The following is a 10,000-nucleotide window of genomic DNA, read 5'->3' as shown; positions in this document are numbered from 1 at the left end:
GCAGGTCTTCCATTATAAATATGAAGTGTAGGACGTCCATCGTAGTGGTCTCGCACCCCGGGGGCAGTCTCTGGACGATTGGAGCCACGGGTGCAGAGGGCAGGGGCAGAACAAAGAGATGTCCTGGCGCACTGCAGTTGGGTGTATGACTTGCTGGGCTCCAGCACATCGGTCGCTCTGCTCGCTGGCAGGTGTGAACCCCGGCGGGTAGACGGGCGGACCCATAAAGCAGGCGCAGGGGGTAAATCCCCTCTTGTCCATGAGGGTGGGGGTTAAGACGGACCGGCAAGCGCCTTGCTCGGGCTTTGCTTTCAGTGTGTGTGTGTGTGTGGATGAACCTTAGCTTTGGTTTGTGTTTTGTGTCTGTGCTATTGAGATGCAGACAGCAGGGTGGGTGTAGTTGTGGTGGTGGTGGTCTCTGGGGTATGTGGGGTCCAGGGCTACTGGGCCAGCTGGTTGCAGTGGTGGAGGAGATGGAGGAGCAGGAGGAGCAGGTGGGGCAGGCAGGGCAGGTGGGGCACTTGCAATGCTACAAATACTCCAGATCGAGAGCGTGGTGGAGCGCCATGAGGTCCGAGTGGCTGGTGATCCTCCAGAACGGCATATTGTGCTGCAGGCAGAGAAATGGCACGAGGCAGACAGACAGACACAGTCAGCTTTAGTAAAGTGTGTGTGTGTGGTGCACACATGTACCAGGAGTGTATGATAGTGTTTGGTTATAACTGTGTTTGGTCATGACTGTGTTTGGTCATATGGAATGTGAATATGGAATTCAAACAGTGGTAGGTTAAAAACACAGTTTATTTATTTGTTTATTTGTTTAGCCTGTTACTGTTGCCTCACAAAATCTTTAAGTTTTACATTGTTAAGTTTTAAGTGTAAGTTTACATTTAGGTGCAATGTTTTCTCTCAGGAAGCACAAATTTGACTTGGGAACTGAAAGACTTTTGAAGAAATGTAGCTTGATTTTTTGTAAATTGTTGAACTAGTTATTCAGGCAATGTTGACAGCACTAGAAATCCACAGAGCTTATGTCTTTTTTTTTTTTTTTTAGAATTTGAGACTTAATTCACTCTTTAATAACCTGTAAAAGTTACAAAATGAGAGCCGGTGTTGTAGTTGAAATATTGTGTTATGCTCTTGATGGCTCTTTTGAAAGGCCTACTGGGAAATCGCCATGAAGGCACGGCACAGCTCCGCTGTGCCTGCTCCCACGGACACAAGCCTGCAAACCAACCTTTGTTCCCAGGGAGAGGCTGGGAGAAATATGACTCCACAAGAATGAAAGAACTTTGTCATCCCTGAGTCCACAGAGCTGCTCCACAGAGGCCATTACTGGCTCTTATCAAAGCTGCAGCTTCTCCCTGGGCATGTGTTCCGCTTAGAGGAGATTGCACTGACCCTAAGAAAACTCTTTCCTTTTTGTTTTGTAAATTGTCTTTGCTTTTAAGTTTAAAAGCCAGAGATGTTATCTCTTTTTTCACCTTGGCTGAGTTAATAACCAGAGGGGATTGTTTCATGAGGGGGGGCGGTTAAAGGTGTGTGTGGGTGTGTGTGTGTGTGTGTGTGTGTGTGTATATGTGTGTGTGTGTGTGTGTGTGTGTGTGTATGTGTGTGTGTGTGTGTGTGTGTGTGTGTGTGTGTGTGTGTGTGTGTGTGTGTGTGGGGTTCTATAAAATGTCTGAATTTGCTTGATTCACATGGCGTCACCTCTGACATCCATCTCCAGTGTCACACCATTGTTTCATTTCATATAAGGCCAGACAGATCCATGTCTGCCGATCTCCGTGTGTGTCCGGCCGCGAGCTTGTGGAGTCTTTGCTCCCAAAACGCTGCTCAGGCGGAGTCTCCGAGGTGAACCCGAGAACGGCATGCACTCTCCTGTACAGTGCCTGTGATGCTCCTCGCATGGTTAATTACAGAAATGAATTCTTGGCACCACATGATAAAAAAAATCATGTTGACAATTTATGTTTGTTGGGTTTGTTTGTTATCAGCCAAGGAAACGTATTTTAGTTGCACGCAGTAATTAACCAGTAATGAATGAACTAATCAACATCTTCTTCTTTGTGGTTTATGGTAAGAGCTCTGGGAGACACTGTACATAAAGACCTTGTCAGCAGTCAGCAGGTAACATAAATCTCCTTCTTTGAACCACAGAGACGAAAGCAAATCCAAGACAGAGGTACTTGGACACGGTTACTCTGCCATGTCCTAACACACATCAAAAGAACGTCTGCAAATGTATTCCCTGTTCCTCATCCCACAGTGCCTGTCTCTGCAGAAAAATATTCCAATTTGATCAAACATAAAGGTTTAAGCTTCTTAAATACGTGCTCTGCTAATAGACTTCTCTTGCCAGCATGTCTGAAAGGACTTGTCTAGCATTACACACATTCATGCAGCTTAGACGCAGGGCAGCAATATATAATTACGTCCCTCCTGTCAGGAGAACAGCACTGAGTGAACCGTGTGCTTGTTTTGCTGTTTGGCCATCAGGCTTTCAGTAGGGATGAACCAAAGACTGTGAACGGAGCCGTGAAAGACAGAGGTCGAGCTGGGAGAAAAGGAGGCATTCGCTTACCTTTTTAGAACTCTGTTCTTCCTCCACCCCGTCCCCCACCACCACGTAAACAACTTTCCTCCCGAACCTCTGAATCACGCGCTCAAAACAACTCTCCTTGCCTGCAGAGAACAGAACCGACGCTGTGAGGGAGCTGTGCGCAGGGGCAGGCCTTCTGAGAGCTCTCCAAATACGCAATAAGTTACACAAAATTACACAGTGTAAACACTTTGCCTTAGCGCAGGGATTTGATGAGATCAATGCGCAGATAAAAGCGTCCTGAGAAGTATTAATGTGGCCTTCTCCCCCCAAACCTGGGACGAACAGAGTTTAACGAGCTAAATGAGGCTCACATGCTAATGCCAGAGTCAGAGAAGCATGCAGCCTGCATCCAGACGTTCTCGGCACCGGCACGTCGGTTTGGTCCACGACGGCCCATAAGTGAATCTTGGTGTTTATTTTGCATTTGAAAAGGGGGTGCAGGGAGGGAAAAATGTCTGTGTGGAATGACGTAAATTTGCCCAAGTGCTTTCATATGCAGCGCTGCAAAGGAGAGGCCTGTTTAGGAGCGAGCGCCAAGAAAATAATCCCAGGCTGATTAGGCCTCTTCCTCGGACCAGAACATCAACCGGCTCGTGTGTCCTCTGCTCCTGCGGCTTGACACAGTCACCAAACACGTGTCTCACACTGTTTACATGTCATATCACAGCCACTACCAACACGAACATCACCGGAGGCACACACGCACTCACCTATTTTTGTGGCGCTATAAATATTTTCGATAGGGAAGACCACTCCCAGACCATAGAGCAGAACCTTGGCCAGCGCCGGGATGAGCTGGGTCGTGGTCACCAGTATGTTCACACAGTTTGATCTGGGATGGAAACGGTGACATGATTTCAAGCACATTCGTAATGGCAGTATTCTTATCCAAGTAATCCCAGTAATTTTATCCCAATTTATCGCCCTTTAATTCCTTGCAAATCATATAATCCCATTGCTAAGATGTTGCTTCTTTAAATAATAAGGCACACGCTGTGAATGCCACACAACACCTTTTTCTACACAGGACTTTTTCAAGTACAGAGTATTACGTTATTCATTATACTTACGCTGGATTTACATACATGCGGGATGAGGTTCTACATAATTTGCCTGCGCGGGCGCTTACCTTGAGTGGATTAATGTTAGTGCTTTCAGTGCCAGGGTTAACCAGGAGTCTGTAAGAGCTTCAATTTCTGCACGCAATTGCAACCAGGCCTCCCTTTTGGCTGGACCCAGCAGTCCTGCAATGCACAGAGACCTTGTTTGAGTTGGGCCCTCCTGCAAACAACCTCAGAAATCTCTAAATGTACCCCGACCAAATGGTTCTGCACGCAGGACCGTTAGAAAAACCCAGAAGTGCCTTCATTGACACACCCTTCCATTTGACACTTCAGCAATTTGACCAACGCAGTTTATTGGGGAATTACCGCCAACGTTGTTTTTGTAGGTGGTGTAAATTTCTTTTACTCGTCTGTAGCGGAAGGCAAGCTTTCTCATCCAGTCCACGCCTCCACGCACACCCGTGGCCAAGCACAGGTTGGCACTGGTGGCCGCCGCGTGAAATCCATCTGTGCTGAAGTTATAGGTGCTGGGAGAGAGAGAGAGAGGGAGTGAAGTAGAGAGTGAGAGAGAGAGAGTGAGAGAGAGAGAGGTGTAGAGAGAGCGTGAGAGCGAGAGGGAGAGAGAGAGAGAGAGAGGGAGTGAAGTAGAGAGTGAGAGAGAGAGAGAGAGAGAGAGAGAGAGAGAGAGAGAGAGGTGTAGAGAGAGTGTGAGAGCGTGAGAGCGAGAGGGAGAGAGAGAGAGAGAGAGAGAGAGAGAGAGGGAGTGAAGTAGAGAGTGAGAGAGAGAGAGAGAGAGGTGTAGAGAGAGCGTGAGAGAGAGAGAGAGAGAGAGAGAATGCTACAGGTGAGTCCTGTATCACTCAGCCATGCGCTCTGGTCATGCCATTGCACACAAACAACTGCACACAACACGGCATCTCTACCTCAGGTCCTGACCATTGTCATCGGAGGAGACGTCATCGATGTGGACCTGATCACACTCCTGCAGAACGGAAAAGAAAGCAGGCACACACTGAGCCAGGCCGAACGAAACTGTGCCGTTTTGATTAATGGTTTTCATGTGCAAAATTGGGTGCGATTTGGCAGCTTGAGTCCCTGAAGTGAGTAATGTCAACAACTGTGGAATTCCCATCTGAAGCCTAAGTCCTCTCTGGAAAACTGAAATCAGGGCCTTCAAGCACTTCCAGGCTCCAGCCCCCACCTGCTCAATTTTAATAAAAATAAACACCCTCATCAGGAGACTGGGGGCCCGGCTCATGAGCCGCCCAGCACTAGGGGGACCTGTGATGTGTTCATCCACCGTGCTACCTAGAACCGTCCCACAGAGCTGAGCTCATCAGCGCATGTGCAGTTCGGGGCTGGAAGAGAGATAGCAGCACAATAACTGGAGCATCTGGCCTCCCTCTGGGTCGCCCACTTCTTGGAGAGGCCAAGTTGTTCTACAGCTCAGAGCTGATTCAGACAGTGTACACAGTAACACAAACCAGACTTTCTGCTAAATGTAACATACTAGAAAAATTGAACCTGATGCTAACCGCCAATGAAATTATGACCTCTGATTGCTGCTGAGCCACACACCAGCACGGCCCCGGGCCTTCTGGAGAGAGCAGACTGAAAATCTGTTATTAGTTTTCCATTTATAGACCTCCCGCCCCTCCCCCAGCTCTGCGCCAGGCGTGGATGTCAGAGAGTCCTGCCTGAGCATCTGAATGCAACTGATTTCCAATGGAAAATAAAGTGTTGGCCCAGGAACCCTAAACCCAGCTGGCTTAGAAAGAGCAGCGCCCAATTAGAGAAATGCCGACGGGACGTAAAGACACTCTGAATTCAGAAGACTGTTTAGCTTTAGTGTGCTCTCTTTTCTTTACAGAAAATTTTTAGCAAGTAATTTAATAAACTAAGATAGCAATTAGATAAACATAGATAACTGTTAAAAGATCACTGTCACTGTTTTGTTCCTTTTCCCATTTCTTAAAGCTCTTTAAATTAAGTTTCAGTTGTCAGCAAAACCACCAACAACTTTAAAAGGACTTCCTTGTTTTAAGTAGAGCTGAACCTGACCAAATGCTGATGTTACTGCATTCCTGTCTAATGCTACAGCAGGCTAGGGTAAGTTCTTCAGACCGTAAACCTTTTTTATTTTACTGGTTCCCCTCTGAACAAATTTTTCATCTCCCTGGATTTGTGGGGCGAGGGAGAGGAGAGCAACGTGAGGAGAAACTCAAACCAGCTGTTCTTTAAGAGAATTAAAATCCTGACCCTCAACCCCTGCGCTAACGCAGCCGTTCCCTGGCCAGACCTCTCCCTACAAACCCCGACATCCGACGAGGAAAAGACTTTGACCTGGTGGCCCGCTCCGCCTCTCCAGAGCTCCAGAGTCTCCGATAAGGCGGAGGGAGAGGGTGTCGAGGGAGTCTGGGTGACCTCACATGGAGAGCGAGCTCTGGAAGCTACGAGGCCAGGGGATGGACTGCCAGTTGGAACTCTTCAAACTGTTTGTGTAATCTGTTTCTAGACAGTCAGCGAAGGATCCTTTAATACTAGTGAAGTACCAATTTGTCATTGACAAAAGATGCTTTGGACAGGCCAAAATCATTATAGCAGTGCAACCCCCCACCACTCAGCCCCGACTCACCCGCTCTTTCACAAAGTGTTAATCATTATAATGACAAACATGTGACAAGAAGACACGTTATTCTCTATACAGATCAGATGATCCAATACTGATGTAGGGTGGTTAATATTACCCTTAACTCTTAGATGTTTAATATGGAATCATGCTAATTCAAAAATTAGGCTCGATTTTAAACGTAAAAATATTCCAAACACTTCATTTGTAAATGACATTTCAAAAGTATGCAAATAACAGAATAGAATAGAAACCAAATACCTTAATTCACAATATTCACAAATATTCTGATGTCCTTCAGTTGTGACCATACATGCAGCTAATGTACAACAAATGCAACTTTAGGGACTTGAAACAGTTTAATTTAATTTAGCTGTGAAATGTAGAACAAATGCAACCTTATGGACTCCACACAGTTTAGAGTTTATAAAATCAGAAACAAAGATACCCTGGAAAGCCTTGGAAAACCCGAGAGTCTCGTACATCTGCAGTTCTACACTTAACTACGCTTTAACATGCTTGGCCAAAGGTCTATAAAGAACTACTATTTGAAGTTTTTTTGTAATTATATAGATATTTTGTTCTTAGAAATACTGCACAGGGGTAACACTACACAGAGGTAACACTGCACAGGGGTAATGCTGCACACGGATAGCACTGCACATGGATAGCACTGCACAGGGGTAACACTGCACATGGATAGCACTGTACGGGGTAACACTACACAAGGGTAGCACTGCACAGGGGTAACATTGCACAGAGGTAACACTGCACACGTATAGCACTACACAGGGGTAACACTGCACAGGGGTAGTACTGCACACGGATAGCACTGCACAGGGGTAGTACTGCACAGGGGTAACACTGCACAGGGGTAACACTGCACAGGGGTAGTACTGCACAGGGGTAACACTACACAGGGGTAACACTGCACAGGGGTAGCACTGCACAGAAAACGTGGTATTGCACGGACCTGTGTCAGTACAGGGGAGACCTATACAGTACAGTGCAGAATTGTACAACCATTGCATCATCTGTCACTCACACTAATATGCACCAGTGGAAAAGCCACCCAGAGCACATGTGGCTCTGTTCCTGAGCTACAGCAGCCAGCTAGCCTGGCTGCTTTAATCCCACGTCCCTTCAGCAGGTTCACACAGCCTTTTAATTCAGCAGTTATCATGGCATGCTATTAACGGTTGTGTTGTGGCATGCCAGACCTCCAGGATGAAGGTCAGAGCAAAGAAAGAATGCAACAACCTCTGACAGTTCCAACCCACAACGGGGGCCATTATGAAGCACTTCAATGGTACTCCACTAGCTACAGAGAGACTGGAATGGGACTGTTATACTCTATATGGAACTATAGTGTCTATGAACTAGTGTCTTATAGCAACTCAGGAGATTTAGGATGGAGAATGGGCTTTAAGTCTTAATGACGGGGGATGGGCTGGCTTTAAGTCTTAATGACGGGGGATGGGCTGGCTTTAAGTCTTAATGATGAGGGATGGGCTTGCTTTAAGTCTTAATGATGGGGGATGGGCTTGCTTTAAGTCTTAATGATGGGGGATGGGCTTGCTTTAAGTCTTAATGATGGGGAATGGGCTTGCTTTAAGTCTTAATGATGGGGGATGGGCTGGCTTTAAGTCTTAATGATGAGGGATGGGCTTGCTTTAAGTCTTAATGATGGGGGATGGGCTGGCTTTAAGTCTTAACACCGAGGGATGGGCTGGGTTTAAGTCTTAATAATGAGGGATGGGCTGGCTTTAAGTCTTAACAACAAGAGATGGGCTCGCTTTAAGTCTTAATGATGAGGGATGGGCTTGCTTTAAGTCTTAATGATGGGGGATGGGCTGGCTTTAAGTCTTAATGATGGGGGATGGGCTTGCTTTAAGTCTTAATGATGGGGAATGGGCTTGCTTTAAGTCTTAATGATGGGGGATGGGCTTGCTTTAAGTCTTAATGATGGGGAATGGGCTTGCTTTAAGTCTTAATGATGGGGGATGGGCTGGCTTTAAGTCTTAACACCGAGGGATGGGCTGGGTTTAAGTCTTAATAATGAGGGATGGGCTGGCTTTAAGTCTTAACAACAAGAGATGGGCTGGCTTTAAGTCTTAATGATGAGGGATGGGCTGGCTTTAAGTCTTAATGATGGGGGATGGGCTGGCTTTAAGTCTTAATGATGGGGGATGGGCTTGCTTTAAGTCTTAACAACAAGAGATGGGCTGGCTTTAAGTCTTAACGATGGGGGAGGGGTTGTAGTTAGCGATGGCACAAACATCAGAGAAGTGAATATAATGAATTCTTTGGATGGTGTGTTTCGGGCTACAGGCTTGGCTTTCCTTCTGCAAGCTGTGGTATGAACACTACCATCACCACTAACTCACTCCAGATGGTCCTACTGTAGATGGTGCCGTGACCCTACTCCACACCCCCAGCATAATTACTTCCTATGCAAACAATCTGTCTTGTTGTTTAATTTGTCACGTTTTCCCCTCATCTTGTGCATTAAATTATCTGACGGCCCATGTCTAAACAGAAACAACTCTCTCTCTCTCTCTCTCTCACACACACACACACACCAAATTGCACTTAAATATGGGAACTCACATATGGGAACCACAAACTACAAAATAAACACCTTAAAAAATGCTTCTAATTATTTCTCTCCTAAGTTTTTTTGTCTTTAGTTTGTGCTCCGGGTGCAAGCCCGCGGAGATCTTCTCTTCTGAGGCTCCTTTGTTCTCCTGATGTCTGTCAGTGAGCAATCAGACTGAACTGTGCTGGACTTCCTGTAGGGCAGAGGAAGGCCTTTTAGCTGCTGACTGCTCAGCCCAGAGCTGCACTACCTCAAAAAAAAGAAAAGAATATGATTATTTCAAACTCCGAGCCTCTCCTTCCCTATCCCACCACCGGCGCGTGAGACATCCGGATCGCATTACGCTCTCCCCGGCAGCCTTCACTTCTCCTTCCAAGTTTTTTTCCCCTTTTCCCTCCCGACACAGGAGGTAAAGGTGAGCGAGGTCCGCGCTCTCTGAACAGGTGAGCGCGGCGTGTAACAATGGCACAGTGTGGGCGATTACAGCCATCATCACGAGCTTCCTCTCCGCAGACCAGCTTAGCGCATGTGAAGGAACCCCAGCCCTGGTTCACAGCTTTTCAGTGCTGGGACTCGATTGGCAAGCTCTGTCATCTGTACGGGGGGTCGTGACCCCAACGTTTACGCACAGCCCCCCTCCTCACTACTGTGGGCCCATCCTGGGGGGGGGGGGGGGGTGGAGAGAGAGAGAGAGAGAGAGAGAGAGAGAGAGAGAGAGAGAGAGAGAGAGAGAGAGAGAGAGAGAGAGAGAGAGCGCAAGAGCAAGCTTACCTGTGGGTCAGACACAGGATATAGAGAACAAAGGGCGTTCTTCAGACCCACTTCATTCCAATCCACAATTTGTGCTTGAACAGTCATGGAATTTAAACACCAGCAGAGCACAGAGCTCTGTGGAAGCAGAAAAGGTCCCTGACTGGAATGTTTTCACATTTTAAACAAGCCAGATCAAAATCTCCCAGTCAGACTGAGACACTTTCATCAAAAAGTTCTCATGAGGATGTAATAAAAATGCATTAAATGTTATTCAACGATGTAAAACAATATACTTCAAAAATACTTCCAGAGAATAAACAATTTTATAATTGTGGAATTTTGGAAAACGA

At 46.7% G+C, this 10,000-nt stretch overlaps 1 protein-coding gene across 7 annotated transcripts in view; it reads right to left on the bottom strand.

The window, feature by feature from the left end:
• Positions 1 to 10,000, bottom strand: part of eya1 (EYA transcriptional coactivator and phosphatase 1) — a 40,365-nt gene that overhangs the window by 2,381 nt on the left and 27,984 nt on the right. For all 7 annotated transcript variants that reach the window (XM_027033068.3, XM_027033066.3, XM_081721782.1 and 4 more), the window contains 6 exons: positions 4,593 to 4,651; positions 4,036 to 4,196; positions 3,735 to 3,849; positions 3,316 to 3,437; positions 2,585 to 2,685; positions 1 to 610 (listed from right to left, as the gene is read on the bottom strand). The exon at positions 1 to 610 is cut by the window's left edge and continues 2,381 nt beyond it. In XM_027033068.3, coding sequence (XP_026888869.2) covers positions 530 to 610; positions 2,585 to 2,685; positions 3,316 to 3,437; positions 3,735 to 3,849; positions 4,036 to 4,196; positions 4,593 to 4,651 — 639 coding nt within the window. In that variant the 3' untranslated portion in view covers positions 1 to 529. The remainder of the gene's footprint in view (positions 611 to 2,584; positions 2,686 to 3,315; positions 3,438 to 3,734; positions 3,850 to 4,035; positions 4,197 to 4,592; positions 4,652 to 10,000) is intronic.

Source organism: Electrophorus electricus, chromosome 1 (assembly GCF_041902795.1).
Source record: "Electrophorus electricus isolate QZ-2024a chromosome 1, ASM4190279v1, whole genome shotgun sequence".
NCBI classification, from domain to species: Eukaryota; Metazoa; Chordata; class Actinopteri; order Gymnotiformes; family Gymnotidae; genus Electrophorus; species Electrophorus electricus.
This window is presented reverse-complemented; position numbering and strand designations above follow the sequence as displayed.